The following is a 19,589-nucleotide window of genomic DNA, read 5'->3' as shown; positions in this document are numbered from 1 at the left end:
AATGCAGCATAGCTGTAATAAGCTAACTAGAAAATATCTAGAAAATATCATCTATGTAAAAAAGAAAGATATTTTACCTTAAAATGTCCTAAGTATTCACACCCCATTGTAAAGGACTTTAAGCAGCAAATCAGTCCCAGGACCTGCAAGTGAGCATGCCTCATGTACACTTATGTTATTTCCCTATTTAGTTTAAGGAAGTTTACTATGATATCTCTTTCACAGTAAAAGAGTTCATGGCCTCAGCACTGTGGATGCTGATTGGCTGCTGTTTATTTCTTGCTTTTTTGTTTTTACCTGCAGCTGGGCAGTAACTGAAAGAGAACTATTTATACAGCACTTACTCTGGTGAGCTGAGGAAATTATAAGGTAAAATATCTTCCTTTTTACATAGAGATGTTCAGGTGATATTTTCCTGTCAGCGTTTTACAGTTATGCTGCATCACTTTCAAGTGATTTAGCATATGAGTATTACGTCCCTTTAAATATCAAGTTACCTGAGAAATCAGATATCAGTATAGTGAAATCTGCCATCTGTTTTCCATTGACTGTTTTACCGCCAAAATTGACTGATGGGTGTGTGGCTGATCAGTCCCCTACTTGTCAGCTCTAGTGAGCACCACTGCTAAGATTGTGGGGGTTGGATCTAACAGCCTTACAAACTCCTGAGCATCAAGTACCCTCTGTATGTGAGCTTGTGAACCCTAGACCATTTGGAATAAAACCCTTTTACAGTTCTCATAGTAATTTCACCAATTTCTTTTTCTAGATTAGTAAAATTGAAAACTATTCTCCCAGCAAAGATGCTTGAATTGAACCTCAATATCCTGTTGGCACAGGGACCCATAGCATATTCAAGCAATGCTGTCCATTACTGTAAGATTATTCCTACTTTTATGGCTTTTTCAGCCCTATTGTGACACCAATGTGAAAAGTTGTTAAAACTGTTTGTGGGCATACTGCCCCACCATTTCTGCTACAGACATATTGGCCTAGTTTGCTTTGAAAAACCTGTAGGAACTTTCACTGTGTTAAAATTATTCTGTATTAGGACAAGAGCAATTGAAACAGAACGTGGATTTTCAGTGGGACCCATTGGCATTTTATCTTGTCTTATTACTTGTTTTGGCTCTTTCCTTTGTGACAGCAGTCTGCATTGTTCCCAGAAATATCATTAATTATGTTTTCTTGTTTAATTCTATTTTGTAGCTCCTTTACATTAATGTCTGTTGTCATCCATTAGCCTTACCTGACATAATGTAACTCTCTCTATGTTGTTAGTTAGAGCAGATATTTTAATACAATCTCTGTCAGTCTGTGTTTGACCTAATTTGAAATCCAGATCTTTATTTTGCTCTGCCAAGTCTCCAATGATGTCCCCTTATTGTACAAACAACTGCCTGCACTACCAGACATTTTCTTTTGTTATTATTAATATTTGTAAGAGTCTGCACTTGCTGGACTTTCATAAAACAATAGTTTATCATCAGAGGGACAGTTGGCTCCCCGAAACGTCACTGTACACAATAAATTATTGTTTTTTGAAAGTCCAGCGAGTGCGGATCTATTACTTGGAATTGGATATTGCTGTTCCTGACACCCTGGCTCGTATCTTAAGAAGTGAGAGTGCAAATCCCTATGAACTTTCGTATATATATCTATCTCATCTTTATCTTCTCAAACAGCGCTCCCATTCAGATGTTCTGCAGTGCTCACACCCTGATCTTTTACAAACAGTGCTGCCGTTCAGATCTCCCGCAGTGTCCTCCTTCTACAACCATGCTTCTATCCTGATCCTTCAAATATAGTTCTCTAATGACGATTGTATGAACACACATTGCTCCTTTCCTGAAACTATAACCTTGATATTTATCTTTGTGGTCAACTTTTTTGTACCCTTAAAAGTTTATGAACTAAAGTGTATGGCTGCTATTATACAAAGAGGGATGGATGATAAACTGATCATCAGATCCAAAAGAAATGTACACTTTTGCCTTGCTAGTCTCACAATCCGTGCGTCCGGTGACATTTTATTTAAAAAAAGTGGGCAGAGCCTCTTTGTGCTGACAAGTGGTGTTGTGCCTTCCATAGGAAATAACAGGGATTGTTGCCTTTCAAGGGTTCTCCCCACATTGCCAGTGAACATAGATCTTGACAGTTTGGAGGTAGAACATTTTCATAACATCTTTACAAAACGTAGAATGTGCGTTCACTAAAAGTAAAAATGGTTTCTCTTTAGAAACAGTTCAAATAATAGATATGTAGGCTAAGTTACACTTTACGTTCAGTAGATTTCTTAACAATTGCTAATCTCTCCACTGAAAGCGTGGTGAAATAGGTGCAGCTAAGATGGTGGATATTGTTTAAAAAAATTAAAACTCCCGGTGATGTCTCCCCATTAAAATACAGATTACTCACCTGGAACTCCCACAAAGCTCCTATGGAACACCAATAGAACGCCTATATATTCATTATGTATGTGATCACCAATGTTAACAAAGAACAAAAAAAAACCTTAATAATAAACTTATAGGAGCTGGGGATCTTGTGTGTATTGTACATGTGTATGTAGTTTGTTATATGCACATATCATACGTTAGAAAAGTAATTTAATTATTTAAACAAACATGTTTTTAACTTTTAGGGGTCAATTTATCAAGCTCCATACGGAGCTTGATGCCCCATGTTTCCGGCGGCATTGCACCAGCAGTTCAAAAAAACGATGTGCAGCGGACATGATACGCTACATCATATCATGTCCACTCGCACTTACATAAATTGACCCCTATGTGTGTTGATTTCTATTTTGTGTACGGTATCTTAATATCCAATAGAAAACAGTAACCACAGAATTGTCAGAGAAGCATTGCCTCCCACAGAGAAGTGTAGTGATAACACCTCTAGTTGAGCCTACCTTCAAACACTGATTTCTGCCATTTATAACATTTAAAAGGAAATCTCTATTTCAATATCCTTTAGAAAATAGCGATTTTGTCACAATGCTTTTAACATCGGGGGCAGGGAGAGAAGCGCTCAACCAGGAATGAACAATGGCTGAGTATCTTGTTCTTTAGCAGTCAACACCTGGGAGAAGCATCTTTTAGCCCAATTGTGCCTTTTACAGAAGGCCAAAACAATCGTCTAGGGTTACCATGCTCCTCTGATTACCTGGTATTTCGGGGCTAAAATTTATTTTTTAGACGGCATCAAACTGATATATACATGGGGAAAGTTCTCCTCTGTGAAAGGCACAATTGGGCTAAAAGAGGTTGCTCCCAGGTGGTGACTCGCCAAAGAACAAGATACCAAGCTGTTGTTCGTACCTGGTTGAGAGCTTCTTTCTCTCTACATGCATGACTGTTATTACCTTTGACCAGAAGACTTTATCTTAATATTGAAAGAAGGGGAGACGCACAATAGAAAGCAATGAATAATACCAGTAGTGGGGCCAGGGTAAATACCAATAGGGTGGCTGAGGTTAATTGTGGAGTAGTTCTGGTATGGTTAGGGTTAATTGGGCTTGACAATATGGCACCATTAGGGGAGATCCAGTGCTGTTAGAATTCATTCTGAACCAGATATTGCCCCAGTTTTCATCTGCTGTACACTAGTTATGGCTTACACCAAAGTAAAACAAAAAAACAAAAATGTCATTTAGAAAAATATTAACTTTAATATTAACGTATTCTACAGATTTCTCAATATAAAATGGTAATAGTTACAACATGTAAATCAACAATTTGTGATCCAGGATTGTTAACGGATTCTATACCATTCCTATGTGATTCTTATATATTCTTTATCTGGTCCTTATACAATCTCTCTTCTCGTCAGTCTGCCTTTAATATCCAGGGCCCTGTAAGCAGGTCAGATACCATCCTGTAAATAGAGGTATTTCAGCTTATTAACACATGTATGCTGTTACGGTACCAACAGTGTACCAAGGGTTAATACCAGATGAACAATGTCCTGCATAGGGAATCAGCAATTCACAACCCAGCCAGTTTCAGGTTTAAAACAGAATGACATTTATTAAAGGCTAGATGCCTAGTATTTATACAGGTTTGACCCCAGATGGGGGGGTTGAAAGACTCTTGTACATTTAGATAAAAAGGGGAAGACGCCCTTTTATGAAAACAGTAGAATTACATTACTTAAATACTTTACTTAGGCAGATAACAACTTAAACACATTTGGCTTGTCTTATCACCTAGCGTCTGCTCTCTGAGGGTGATTAAACAATGGCCTGTTTATTACTTAAATGTAATTATAGCACACAATAGCTGAGGCCAGAAAACCTGTCTTTAGAAATTAGTTTCTTAGCTAAACACAATTAACTCCTTCAGTCCTGACAGAAGGGTCTGTCACATATGCTTATAACCTGCCTCGCTTGGCCACATGTTGAACAAATTCTTGTGGGTTATCTTCTCGGTGACATAAACTTTATGGTTCTCTTACCTTGATGCCTTTCTCCAGTTCTTCCAGCTCACGCTCCCACCCCAAGAACTGTACAAAGCGTCTGATGCCAGAAGTCACCTCTGTGAGTTCACTCACATTGATCCCCCGGGAATTATGCAAGAACGGTCCCACTGGCTCCCGATTGATTAGCAGTCTTGGAGTGGATGTGCTGACTGCATACACCAGGCTAGCAAAGGGTTCGACCTGTCAGAAGCACAATAGTCATCGACTGTCTGTCAACCGGTTTCACATCTCTTTTGCTGTGTAAGGTATAAGTAAATTCAATCTGTGTAAGGTATAAGTAAGTTCAATCTGTGTAAGGTATAAGTAAGTTCAATCTGTGTAAGGTATAAGTAAGTTCAATTTGTGTAAGGTATAAGTAAGTTCAATCTGTGTAAGGTATAAGTAAGTTCAATCTGTGTAAGGTATAAGTAAGTTCAATCTGTGTAAGGTATAAGTAAGTTCAATCTGTGTAAGGTATAAGTAAGTTCAATCTGTGTAAGGTATAAGTAAGTTCAATCTGTGTAAGGTATAAGTAAGTTCAATCTGTGTAAGGTATAAGTAAGTTCAATCTGTGTAAGGTATAAGTAAGGCTTTGGGTAACACACACACACAACAGTATTTCTTTAAATCCTTAAATACCAGCACTGATTTTTATTATTTTTGTATCCGTGTAACTCAAAGCAGCACTTTTTAACCTCCTTGGATGCTTTTGAAACATACTATTTATTTTTTCCCAAAAATTCCCCTGCATGTCAATAACACACATACAGCAATTACACACAATGCCAGTATCATTGCTATAGCAGTAATTATGTTGCCAAAACATACAGCACTGAATTTTTATACAGTAAGTTACCAAATTATTAGATCTATTGGTCAAAAATCGTAATTTTGATATTAATTTCATATTTATTTTTATTAGTGTTGATTGATTTTTTTTAGTTTTGTAACCATTTCTTATTCCATGTTATATTAGGAACATCTGCAATACATATTTATGTGCAATTTGATGTAATATTACTAAAATATTCGGTAAATTAACAAATGTGTATGTTTTAACAGATGGGTAAACAAAGTGACTTGTTATTAAAGAAACTGGGTCAAATTGTCGCTCTATTGAAGGTGAAAAACATGCGGAAATATAAAATTGCTGACATTGGACTAGATTACAAGTGGAGCGCTAATTTGCCTGTTTGCAGGATCCGATAAATAACTAGCCATTACAACTGGCTGGTTACTGCTACCGCAAGCTCGCGGTAGCAATTAGCGCTCAGAAAATTAACCAGAGATCCAATCTCTGGTTAATTTTCTAAAAGTGCCCTAAATGCCCCCAAAATAGAAGGTCTGTTTGTTTTTTCATGGATGCTAATGTGTACAGGTATTACAATTAAGCCCAGGGCTCGCGTTCGCATTGCTAGGAAGCACTGCGCTCACGAGAGAGCGCTTCCATAGGCTCCAATGGGAGCCTTGTTCTGATGCCGTCAGAGACAGCACAGAACCTAAGCGCAGTGATGGCAGCAATATTAAATATATATGTATATGCTTATATACATATATATGTATGTGTATATACAGAAATTAACACATAAATATATATGTAAATAAGCATATACATATATATTTACAGGGGACACACAGTTCCCATAGACCGCAATGTAAAGGCACTTTTCAGTGCTGTTTTTTTTCTAACACCCCACCCCCGTAAACTTTACCCCCAAAATACTGCCTAGTGCAGTAAGTTTATTAAAAAACAAAAATGCTACAATTTTTATTTTTTTAATAAAATACACTACACTGTATTTTGGGGGCATTTGGGGCACATTTATAAAATTAACCAGAGATCTGATCTCTGGTTAATTTTAAAAGCGCTAATTGCTACCAGCCACATGTAATGGCTGGTCATTTATTGCGAGCCCACGAACAGACAAATTTGTCCGTTTGCGGGCGGCAATAAATAAATTAGCGTTCCACTTGTAATGTAGCCCTTTATGTTTGCATGTTTATCCCAAACCTACGTCACATGCTGTGTTCTTTCATTTTAAATCTATGTGTGTCTAAATTTATCTGTCTCGTTCCCTTCTCTCTCTGTATAGCTCAGTCACAACCTTCTATTTCTCACCTCTAATGACGTCCCAATAACAATCAGGAGATCTGCCCGTGGAAAGTCTGTCAGGTGCAGGAGAAAGCGAGGAGGCAGCTGCTCTCCAAAGAACACAATGTCTGGCTTGATGTATCCTCCACAGGATTTACATAAAGGAACCCGTAACTCCAACACAGCATCCTATGTATGAAAGGTAAATACAAATGTAGCATGAGGTCTGTGATCCGAATATATGTATCTCTAACAGAAAATGTATCATCATTGCACATCACAGACTATGCGCATGAGCTAAAATTCCGTAACCTCATCATGTGACCAAGACACCAACGGCACATACATAGCACTGTCGCCTGCTGTGAAGTTATATAACTCACACCAAAGGTTTCCCCTGGGTAGGATTTAAGACACTTGGTACATGTCGCAGATGAAAAGGTACCATGAGCTTCCACCAGCTTTTCAGGTGAGATTCCAGCCACTGAAACACAAACACAAGATGTAAGTAAAATCCCAGACAGACTAGAGATAAATAAAACTATATAATTAAAGGGACATAAAACACAAAAATTTTGTTTTATGATTCAGATACAACTTATAATTTTAAACAACTTTTCAATTTACTTCTTTTATCTCATTTGCTTCATTCTCTTGGTATCCTTTGTTAAAAAAAACATAATTTATGTAAGAACTTACCTGATAAATTCATTTATTTCATGGTGGCGAGAGTCCACAAGCTTGTTACTGATGGGATATACATTCCTACCAGAAGGGGGCAAAGTTTCCCAAAGCTCAAATGCCTATAAATACACCTCCAACCTCACTCATACCTCAGTTTAATGTTTAGCCAAGTTGGTGAGGTGAATAAGGAGCAAAAGCAGGAAAAAAGATGTGTTTTATATAACAAAATCAAAACCACACACAAAAAAAATGGGTGGGCCTCGAGGACTCTTGCCACCATGAAAGAAATTAATTTATCAGGTACATTCTTACATAAATTAAGTTTTCTTTCATATAGATGGCGAGAGTCCACAAGCTTGTTACTGATGGGATATATTACCCAAGATGTGGAAGTCCACGAGTAACTATAAAGGGAGGGATAAAATAAAAACAGTTATTTTCACAGAGAAATTTAAATCCAAAAATAATATTTAAGTCTTTTTAAAATAAAACAATCTAATTATAGGCACTAGAATCAAACTGAGACAGCTGCCTTTCTACCAAAAGCTGATTCTGAAGAAGCATAAACATCAAAATGGTAACATTTAGTAAAGGTAGGCAAAGAGCAAGTGGCCGCTTTGTAAATTTGATCAACTGAAGCCTCATTCTTGAAAGTCCAAGAAGTGGCAACTGATCTTGTAGAATGAGCTGTAATTTTCTGAGGCGGAGACTGTCCCGCCTTCACATAAGCTTTGTGAATCAAAAGTTTCAACCAAGACGCCAAAGAAATGGCAGAGGCTTTCTGGCCTTTTCTAGAACCATTAAAAATAACAAATAGACTAGAAGTCTGTCTGAAAACCTTAGTAGCATCTACATAGTATTTCAATGCTCTAACGATCTTTCCAAGAATGTAAAGATCTTCCAGTAGAATTCTTAGGATTAGGTCATAAGGAAGGTACAATTATTTCCCTATTAATGTTGTTAGAATTCACAACTTTAGGCAAAAATTTGTGGTGTTTACAAACCAGGTAGGCCACGCAAATGAGGCCCCTTGAAGAATAAAGTGGCCAAGTCAGAGAGAGTTGAGTGTTGGGATTTAAGAATATCAGTTGTGATATCTGAGTATAATCCCTGCACCATTGGTGCAACATGCAAAGCTGTAGATATGAAAACGAGCAAAGGGGATCTTGTCCGATGCTGCAAACATAAGACCTAAAACTTCCATACACATAGCCACTGAAGGGAATAATAGAGACTGAAGGTTTATACAAGCTGAGACCAGTTATATTCATCTCTTGTCTTTCAGAGTCATGGATACTGAATCTATCTGAAAACCTAAAAAGGTGACCATTGTCTGAGAAATCAAGAAACTCTTTGGTAAATTGATCCTCCAACCATGTTTTTGAAGAAACAACAATAGTTGTTTTGTGTGAGATTCTGTTAAATTAAAAGATTGATTAATCCAAATAAGGAAACACCGCAATACCCTGTTCTCTGATTACAGATAGAAGGGCACCGAGAACCTTTGAGAATATTCTCGGAGCTATTGTTAGGCCAAATGTAAGAGTGACAAATTGGTAATGCTTGTTTAGAAAAGAGAATCTCAGAAAACAATAGTGATCTGGGTGGATTGGGATGTAAAGATAAGCATCCTGTAAATCTATTGTGGACATATAGTGACCTTGCTGAGCAAAAGGCAGAATAGTCCTTATAGTCACCATCTTGAAAGAATCGATTTAAAGTTTTCAGACCCAAAATTGGTCTGAAAGAATTTTCCTTCTTTGGGACAATGAAAATATTTGAATAAATACACAACCCTGGTTCCTGAAGAGGAACTGGGACAATTAACCCCAAGAGTTCTAGATCTGAAACACATTTCAGAAATGCCTGAGCTTTTAAAGGGTGTTTTGGAACATGGGTTAGAAAGAATCTTCCCATGGGAGGTCTTATTCTGAATCTGATTTGATACCCCTGAGAAACAATATTCTGGATCCATGGATTTTAGACAGATTCTGCCACGATATTCGAAGTTCAGCTTTTTGCACATCTAGGGTTAGCGCTGGTGTGAAAACTTTTTATTTTTAACTTGTAATATGTGCGCTACCCAATGCACGCAAAAACCTTACTTCTAACGGAGTTAGCATGAGAGCGGGAGCGATAAATAGCGTTCCACTCATAATCTAGCCCTTTTAATGACAATGTTTGGCTATCTTGATACAATAAGACAAATCCATATTTGTATATTACTTTAGTCACAACACGGATGCTGCTTGCCATAGCAACATGGTGTGGTCGTGTTTTGATGGAGCCCCCCACGCTGCCGACGCCGGTGGATGTTGACGTGAGGGAATATGACCAATCACAAAAGGCTCACTAGTTGGATTCAACAGACTATCAATGTTTTTCAGTAAAGTGCCTAGATGCAGCACAGATCGTGATGTCATCAGTGGACGGATCTTGGCAGCCATTTCAAAGTGGCCAAACAATATTAATTTTAAAATAGCATTTTTGCCATTCCTACTGCATGATATAGAAAGTGGTGCAGGTGGCTATTTGCTGCTTAATCTAAGGTAAGACTTTAAGATGACTAAGGTGTAGACTGTCCCTTTAATATAAATAATTTCAATATGTATTATTCATAATTTTTAAGTTTTACCTTTTATTTCTTTTTTTTTTTAACTTAATGTGTGCAGTGTTCATTACTTCCTGTCATAGCCCTACAAGGTGGCGGGACTCTCTACAGGAAGGCATATACAGCTTGATGTCATAAATCTATTATTTTTTAGTTGAATGCTTAAGAAACAGGAAGTCGATTTTTTCCCCATGCTCAGAAGAGGCAGAATGCAACTTGAGTTCTCTACATGTCAGCTCTCCAATCTCCCCAAGGGCAGTGGCTAAACTAAGATTTTCTAAGTTCTCATTTTGCAAGAAAACAAGTAAGTTGTTTGCTGTTTTTAACACATTGAGGCTTATTTATCAAGCCATCAACCGCAAATATGCTGGAATTTCGCATCGTAATTGTGGCAAGCCTGATTCCGCTTATTTATCAAAGCCTACAGACCGGCAAAAGTTTAAATCTGTGACGTAACATACGATCCGCCGGTCTCAGTCCGACACAGATCGATGCTTACGTCATTACAGATGTTCCGAATGCAAATTCGGCACTATCTGAAACTTTTGCTAGTTAACAAATATCTAACAGGTACGCTCGCCACTATTCCGGCCCAGCGTACCTGGTTTTCAATCCGCCGCCCTGGAGGCCGCGGATGCCATAGGAATCAATGGGAGTCTGAAAGCAGCGAAAGCTCATGTTCGCTGCTGCCCGATATCCCTTTGATTCCTATGGGAGAATAAAAATTATGTTTACACCTAACACCCTAACATAACCCCCGAGTCTAAACACCCCTAATCTGCCGCCCCCTACACCGACGCCACCTACATTATACTTATTAACCCCTAATCTGCCGCCCCGCCACCGCCGCCACCTACATTATACTTATTAACCCCTAATCTGCCGCCCCAACACCACCGCCACCTACATTATACTTATTAACCCCTGATCTGCTGCCCCGACACTGCCAACACCTACATTATACTTATTAACCCCTAATCTGCCGCCCCAACACCGCCGCCACCTACATAAAAGTATTAACCCCTATCCTGCCGCTCCCGGACCCTGCCGCCACCTAAATAATGTTTTAACCCCTATCCCGCCGATCCTGGAGCCCACCGCAAATAAATAATGTTATTAACCCCTAAAACCCTGGCCTCCCACATCACTACCACTTACTAAACCTATTAACCCCTAAACTGCCAGCCCCCCACATCGCCATAAACTAAATTAACCTATTAACCCCTAAACCTAACAACCCCTTAACTTTACATTAAATATTACCTCATCCCTATCTTATAATAAATTAAAACTTACCTTTAGATTTAAATTAAACTATATTAAACTAATAATTAACCTACCCTATTGTACTAAAATTACATTAAACTACAAATTAAATTAAATATATTATATAGTTAAAAAGCTAACCCTACTCAAATAATTTAAATCTACTATTAAAAATTACAAAGTTACAAAAAACTAACAACTAAGTTACACAACATAACAAACACTAAGTTACACAAAATAACAAACACTATCTGATCTCTAATAGCTTTAACATGCAATTACCCTACTATGCAGCTAATGAAGTCGATCAGCAGCCTACAGAGCTCCAGTACGTGTGTGCAATTATTGATAAGGACTTGATAAGCCTTACATCTACACTAGTAACAGAGGAGAACCATACGGCTGACCCGGTCGGCACTGTAGGAGAAAACTCCCGAACACTTCAAAAGCCTAGCTCCACAGTTGAGAATGACAAAACATTCAGAACCGGGGCCGACCAGAGGAGTGAACCTTGGAGAGTACGGCTAGATTTGGAGGACCGATCTATACCGGCAAAGACACACTGGTCTGGCGATAACACTACATGCCAGGAGATAGAACAGTATGATATGAGCCAGAAGCAGCGGGGCATGGGTGTTCTCTATGTGGATAGGATCTGGTCCTCTGAACGGCTAATGGGGCGACTTACTCTACTCGGTGGATTGGCAGACCACCATGCTACTTCTGCTATTGGAGTCTTTCACAGCACAGGGGATCTGACTGATACTCCTTCAGTGACTTACAGCGACAAGACCGGTATTGGTTGAAGCCCCAGCACCACATAGGCACTGGAAACTGGTATATGTTTCTCTGTGACTAAGTATATTCCTTTGGAGACTATCTTGCCCTCATGACGGCGATTGCGCCTGATGTCGGAGAGACTCTAAGTGCCAATAACATACCCAACGGGAATGGTCTCCGCTGGTAACTACAATCTGGGGGCTAGCAAACTTTACCAGATCCTTTGTAAAATAAGTTTCCAGATTTGTTGACTTTGCTTGGTCGCTCAATTATCCTTAACAGGCCCTGGGGGTACTCTGTTTTAAGTGGGTCTGTTTATACTATGTCAGATTTGACTATATCATGGGAGAGCCGTTATTTAAATCTATACCTTATTTAGGTTCACCCTCCGTTTATCACATATTTAATTATGGTCTGTGCAGGGGTTCTATATGTTGTATTTCCTATATTATATCCCTCTTGCACAATACATGTCACTTATGAGCAGACCTTACTCAACTCTCACAAACGTAATAAGGAGGAAGACTTAGCTTATGCCTCACTGAAACCCCTGAACATGGCCCTCCCTATCTAACTACCTTCTTACTCTTATTCCTCACATGCTAAGCAGACTGTTGTTATTATTTACTAACCATATAATATGGTCTGCCAACCACAGTTATACCTATAACTGGAAATAAGCCCAGCTAGATAATTTGTTATTATCAATAGAACTACATGCTCAATTTTTACTAATGCATCTATACCCATAATTCAGTAGTACAGTCCTACACCCCCCCCCCCCCCCATTTATGTGATGGCTCACTGAGCAAATTATTATACTTACACTAATTAGTTACAAGTTCAGTTGGGGCCATTAGCCTACAATCGCTTTATTTTATTCATTTCATTATGGTTGCCTTTTTGGTTCTGAGATTGGTACAGTCCTTTTGGGACACATTTAATATATTAACCCTTGAATTAACCACTCAAGTTTTTTCATTAGACCCAAGAGTGGTCTGCTTTGTTTATACAAGGGAGTCAGGGACTAAAAAATGAGGATTTTATTTGTTCATTATTATGTAACTGACAGGTTCATGTTAAGAAGACATGCTCTATCTTGCTTTATACTTTGTTTTTCTGTTCTTATGAAAATGCATGTAACTATGAAGAATGTAATCTGATTTCATGTCTGTAAATCATTTATTTTTCCTCAATAAAAAAATTAAAATAAAAAAAAAATAACAAACACTAAGTTACACAAAATAACAAACACTAAGTTACAAAAAAAACAAAACACTAAGTTACACAAAATAAAAAATAAATGATCAAATATTTAAACTAATTACACCTAATCTAAGAGCCCTATGAAAATAAAAAAGCCCCCCAAAATAAAAAAAAACCCTAGCCTACAATAAACTACCAATGGCCCTTAAAAGGGCCTTTTGCGGGGCATTGCCCCAAAGAAATCAGCTCTTTTACCTGTAAATAAAAATACAAATACCCCCATTAGTAAAACCCACCACCCACACAACCAACCCCCCCAAATAAAAACCTAATCTAAAAAACCTAAGTTCCCCATTGCCCTGAAAAGGGCATTTGGATGGGCATTGCCCTTAAAAGGGCATTTAGCTCTTTTTCCTTGCCCAAACCCTAATCTAAAATTAAAACCCACCCAATAAACCCTTAAAAAAACCTAACACTAACCCCCGAAGATCCACTTACAGTTTCTGAAAACCCGACATCCATCTTCAACGAAGCGGCAGAAGTCCTCATCGAAGCCGGCAGAATTCCTCATCCAAGCGGGCCGACGTCTTCATCCAACCGGGCAGAAGTCTTTATCCAGACGGCATCTTCTATCTTCATCCAGGCGGCACCTTCTATCTTCATCCATCCGGCGAGGAGCTGCTCCATCTTCAAGACATCCTTTGAGGAGCATCCTCTTCTTTTGACGTCTTCTTTACAATGATGTTTTCCTTTAAATGACGTCATCCAAGATGGCGTCCCTTAGATTCCGATTGGCTGATAGAATTAAGGTTGCAAAAATCCTATTGGCTGTTGCAATCAGCCAATAGGATTGAGCTTTCATCCTATTGGCTGATCCAATCAGCCAATAGGATTGAGCTTGCGTTCTATTGGCTATTCCAATCAGCCAATAGAATGCAAACTCAATCCTATTGGCTGATTGGATCAGCCAATAGGATGAAAGCTCAATCCTATTGGCTGATTGCAACAGCCAATAGGATTTTTTCAACCTTAATTCCGATTGACTGAAAGAAATCTATCAGCCAATTGGAATCTAAGGGATGCCATCTTGGATGACGTCATTTAAAGGAACCTTCATTGTTGAAGAAGACGTCGAAAGAAGAGGATGCTCTGCGTCGAATGTCTTGAAGATGGAGCCGCTCCGCGCCGGATGGATGAAGATAGAAGATGCCGTGTGGATGAAGACTTCTGTCGGCTTGGATGAAGACTTCTGCCTGCTTGGATGAAGACTTCTGCCGGCTTCAATGAGGACTTCTGCCGCTTCGTTGAGGATGGATGTCGGGTCTTCAGAAACTGTAAGTGGATCTTCAGGGGTTAGTGTTAGGTTTTTTTAAGGGTTTATTGGGTAGGTTTTATTTTTAGATTAGGGTTTGGGCAATTGAAAAAGAGCTAAATGCCCTTTTAAGGGCAATGCCCATCTAAATGCCCTTTTCAGGGCAATGGGGAGCTTAGGTTTTTTAGATTAGGTTTTTACTTGGGGGGTTGGTCTGTGCAGGGGTTCTAGTTTAGTTTAGGCTAGGGTTTTTTTATTTTGGGGGGCTTTTTTAATTTTGAATGGGCTATTAGATTAGGTGTAATTAGTTTAAATATCTGATAATTTATTTTTTTATTTTGTGTAATTTAGTGTTGTTGTTTTTTGTAATTTAGGTAAATTGTATTTAATTTATGTAATTTATTTAATTGTAGTGTAAGGTTAGGTGTTAGTGTAAGACAGGTTAGGTTTTATTTTACAGGTAAATTTGTATTTATTTTAGCTAGGTAGTTAGTAATTAGTTAATAACTATTTAGTAACTATCCTACCTAGTTAAAATAAATACAAACTTGCCTGTAAAATAAAAATAAAACCTAAGCTAGCTACAATGTAACTATTAGTTATATTGTAGCTAGCTTAGGGTTTATTTTATAGGTAAGTAAGTATTTAGTTTTAAAAAGGAATTATTTAGGTAATGATAGTAGGTTTTATTTAGATTTTAATTATATTTAAGTTAGGGGGTGTTAGGGTTAGACTTAGGTTTAGGGGTTAATAAATTTAGTATAGTGGCGGCGATGTTAGGGGCGGCAGATTAGGGGTTAATAATATTTAACTAGTGTTTGTGATGCGGCAGTGCAGCGATTTAGTAGTCAATATGTTTATTATAGTGGCGGCGATGTCCGGAGCGGCAGATTAGGGGTTAATAAGTATAATGTAGGTGTCAGTGATGTCAGGGGTGGCAGATTAGGGGTTAATAAGTGTAAGATTAGGGGTATTTAGACTCGGGGTTCATGTTAGGGTGTTAGGTGTAAACATAAATTTAGTTTCCCCATAGGAATCAATGGGGCTGCGTTACGGAGCTTTACGCTGCTTTTTTGCAGGTGTTAGACTTTTTTTCAGCCCGCGCTGTAGGGAAGTTAGCGATGCAATAACTTGCAAGTTATTACCGAGCAGCTCTTACCGCAAAACTCGTAATCTAGCCATTAGTGTTTGTTATTTTGTGTAACTTAGTTGTTAGTTTTTTGTAACTTTGTAATTTTTAATAGTAGATTTAAATTATTTGAGTAGGGTTAGGTTTTTAAATATGTAATTTAGTTAATTTAATTTGTAGTTTAATGTAATTTTAGTATAATAGTTAGGGTAGGTTAATTATTAGTTTAATATAGTTTAATTTAAATCTAAAGGTAAGTTTTAATTTATTATAAGATAGGGATGAGTTAATATTTAATATAAAGTTAGCGGGTTGTTAGGTTTAGGGGTTAATAGGTTAATTTAGTTTATGGCGATGTGGGGGGCTGGCAGTTTAGGGGTTAATAGGTTTAGTAAGTGGTAGTGATGTGGGAGGCCAGGGGTTTAGGGGTTAATACATTTATTTAGTTGCGGTGGGCTCCGGGATCGGAGGGATAGGGGTTAATATCTTTATTAGAGTTGTGGTGGGCTCCGGGAGTGGAGGGATAGGGGTTAATACATTTAGTTAGTTGCGGCGGTATCGGGGAGCGGCGGAATACGGGTTAATAAGTTTATTAGAGTTGCGGTGGGCTCAGGGAGCGGCGAGATAGGGGTTAATAACTTTATTTAGTTGCGGCGGGGTCGGGGAGCGGCGGAATAGGGGTTAAACAGTTTAGTATAGTGGCAGTGTTTGGTGACAGTATATAAATAAAACTAGGAAAAAGCTGAATAGCAGCGAGATCGATGACTGTTAGTTAGCAACAGTCCGCTGCTCATCGCCCCGTACTTGGGGCTTTTTGACAGCTTTTTACATAAATATGGAGAGCATATTCAGGTCTGCGGCCGCGATGTTAGGCGATATCAGGCGAGCGTATTGGTGCCGTCGAATGCAAGAAAGTTAACGGCTTGATAAGTAGGTCTCATTATGTTTTTTGTTATGTTTACTTTGATTTGACATATTTGTTGTTACTAAAGGAGCACTGTTTCTATATCCCTTTAACCTCCACAGAAGTGGTAAAACTACTGACACCAATAGTGAGTAGCAAGCTGGCAAGCAGGAGTTCTTGGAGAATTGAAGTCTACATTGCATTCTCATAATCCACATAGAAAATGCAATATAAAAAAAACAACAATTTACTTTCACAAAATATAATTTGCAATCCAGTACTTTTTAGCGCATACTATACTTTTTTTTTTTTTTTAATAACTTTATTTATATAATTACTGGCTCCACCACAACATGAAAACAGTATACAGAGAGTCACTATTACATAACAGAAGTTGAAAAGCAAATGCTGCTAACAGCAAGATTCGTTCCACGTTGCTACAGAGTCCAGCATCTTTTTCTATTATGACAAACATTTAAACAAACATTAACTTAACACAAAACAAGAGAGAGAAATCTCCTAACCAAACCATCCACTCCAGGGGATAGGGGTGGGGAGGGGGGGGGTACTCGCACCCCGGCACACAGGTGAAGAAAAGGCAAGTGTGATAAGGTCAGATGAGGTCTAAGCACAAGAGGGAGATAAGGCATAACTCTCAGGATGTGGAGGGTAAGGGAGGGAGGCACCATCTGCCATGGAGATTTTCTTCCAACATGAACAAAGAGTTGCGGAAGGGGTAGATTATCCTATTTCGCACCTGCGGGGGTACATGTAAGAGGTAGGGTTCCCATTTATGTATAAAGACTTTAATTATTTTCTCTAAATCCCCCTGTACATCTGATTGTTCTATAAGCACTTGGTTATGTATGGCGTGTAGGAGCTTTCTAAAGGGGGGGGGGGCCTGCTAGATACCCAGAATTGCAAAATTAGTCTCCTAGCAAGGAGGATAACAGAGTAGAGGAATTTTCTGTGTTTCAGTGTAACCTCGAAGTTATGTAAGAATATGATGTTGGTAGACGTCAAGGCTACTCTATCGCCTAAAACCCTTTGTAACCAGTAGCTCAGTTTACCCCACAGTCCAACAAGTTTGGGACAGTCCCAAAGGAGGTGTATAATGTCAGGGGACGGGAAAGAGCACTTACTACAGCTGTCAACTGCCTGTGGTATCATCTTAGCTCGAAGCTTCGGGAGGATGTATGCCTGGTGGAGAAGTTTAGTGTGGGCTTCCCTCGAATACGCTGAGAGAGTGGCCGTGTGAACCTTGGAGAAGCTATCAGTTAGGTCAGGCATAGTGATAGATATTGTCCTTCTTCCCTGCCATTTGTCATGTATTGTCTGTAGGGCCTGTTGCTCCAAATGGGTCACTATCTCGTTGTATATATTGGTAATGGAGTGTGAGCCTCGTAGTGTAATACGATATAGCCTATCTATGCAGGAACTAGTATTTGTGAGCTGGTTAGTAGTAATGAGGGCCTTAACATAGTGTCTACATTGAAAATAGGCAAACATAGTGCCCGGTGGAATGTTGTGTGTCTCTCTCAGGGCCTGGAAAGGTAGAATTTGAAGTGTAGTGGGGTTAAGAAGTTGCGCGATAGACGTCAAGCCAAGGGTCTCCCATATTTGGAAGGCCCTTGTAGAATATTTCCCGGGATGAATTTGGGGTTCCCTTGGAGAGGTAAATACTTGGTGGTTTCATGATCAATTTTCCAGAATCTGCACATTCTGTGCCACGCTCTGAGGGGGTCCCGAAAGAGTACGTTTTGAGAAATGTGGGAGGGGAGGGACGACAGCCTAGCATGTGGCAGATAAGCCGCATTGAGGGGTGCAATTAAATAGAGTTCTACAGCGGGGCTGAAGTAGGTAGATCTGGTAAGCCACCCTATGGTCAGTTTAGCCAACGTCGCCCAATTGTACCATTTTATATTGGGAAACTTGAGGCCCCCCGCATTCACTGACATAGATAGTTTAGTTTTACTAATCCTATGTTTCTTCTGGTTCCAAACAAATGAAGCAAATGTAGCAGAAATGTTTTGAATGTCTCTGTTGTGGAGCAGGAGAGGGAGCATCTGCAAGGGGTATAAAATTTTTGGAAGGATGATCATTTTAAGGAGGTGAATTCTACCATGTAAAGTTAATGGGAGCCCCCTCCAACCCTTGATAAGAGCCTGGGTACTAGCTATGACTTTGGGAATATTGAGGTTGTAGAGGCGCATAGGGTCGACATGGAGCAGGATGTCTAAATATTTAAAAGACCCAGTTGTGACATGTACATTCGTGTCGCTGAGTGTGTTATTTTTATTATTTTGGAGCCATGTCACTTCCGATTTGTCAATATTTATTTTATAGCCAGTGAATCTACCAAAGGTTGACAGGATGTCCAGCAGTTTAGGTATGTTTATGACAGGATCGCTTACATATAGTAGCAAGTCATCTGCAAAGAGAAACAAGTGTAGGAGTTGCGAGTGGATCTGGAGGCCAGCACAATGTTGGCGTATGTAACAGGCTAAAGGCTCAATTGCCAGATCAAATAGGAGCGGGGACAGTGGGCAACCTTGCCTAGTTCCCCTACCCAGCTCGAAGGAAGGAGACAAACCACTATTTATGACTATGGATGCCGAGGGAGAGTCGTACAGCCTTTGTATGACCTCGAGGAAATGCCCTGTTATTCCAAATTTTGCCAGCGCTGTATAGAGATGGTCCCATTCCACCCTGTCAAACGCCTTTTCAGCGTCTACTGCAAGAAGGCAAGCATCAGGCAGTCGGGTATCTATGGAGGATGCCTGGGCTCTGTGATAGTGGTCAATGACCGCAAGCGTTTTCCTCAAATTGAGTACCGAGGAACGATGCTTGACGAAGCCTGTTTGATCGGGGTGCACCAGAAAGTGGAGGACTTTTGCCAACCTATTAGCCAGAATTTTAGTTAGTAATTTATAGTCTCCATTTAGTAGGGAGATCGGCCTGTAAGAGGAGGGCACCGTGGGGTCTCTATCAGGCTTGAGTATGACACAGATGTTCGCATCAGAAAATCTGGAGTCGGGGACAGAAGCCCCAGAGAGATACTCAGAGAAAAGGGTCGCCAAAGTAGGGGCTATGTCAGGAGCTAAAATTTTGTAGTACTCTGCGGGGAGACCGTCAGGTCCCGCC

The 19,589-nt window shown here is 39.3% G+C and overlaps 1 protein-coding gene across 1 annotated transcript in view; it reads right to left on the bottom strand.

Moving 5' to 3' along the window:
* Positions 1 to 3,650: 3,650 nt before the first annotated feature.
* Positions 3,651 to 19,589, bottom strand: part of SIRT3 (sirtuin 3) — a 64,529-nt gene continuing 48,590 nt past the window's right edge. The window contains exons 5-8 of the mRNA XM_053720143.1: positions 6,937 to 7,037; positions 6,581 to 6,742; positions 4,459 to 4,662; positions 3,651 to 3,879 (exon numbers count right to left, since the gene is read on the bottom strand). Of these exons, the coding sequence (XP_053576118.1) occupies positions 3,868 to 3,879; positions 4,459 to 4,662; positions 6,581 to 6,742; positions 6,937 to 7,037 (479 nt within the window). The 3' untranslated portion in view covers positions 3,651 to 3,867. The remainder of the gene's footprint in view (positions 3,880 to 4,458; positions 4,663 to 6,580; positions 6,743 to 6,936; positions 7,038 to 19,589) is intronic.

This window comes from Bombina bombina, chromosome 7 (assembly GCF_027579735.1).
Source record: "Bombina bombina isolate aBomBom1 chromosome 7, aBomBom1.pri, whole genome shotgun sequence".
In the NCBI taxonomy this organism is placed as follows: Eukaryota; Metazoa; Chordata; class Amphibia; order Anura; family Bombinatoridae; genus Bombina; species Bombina bombina.
The sequence above is the reverse complement of the archived record's forward strand: the minus strand, read 5'-3'. Positions and strand labels throughout refer to the sequence as shown.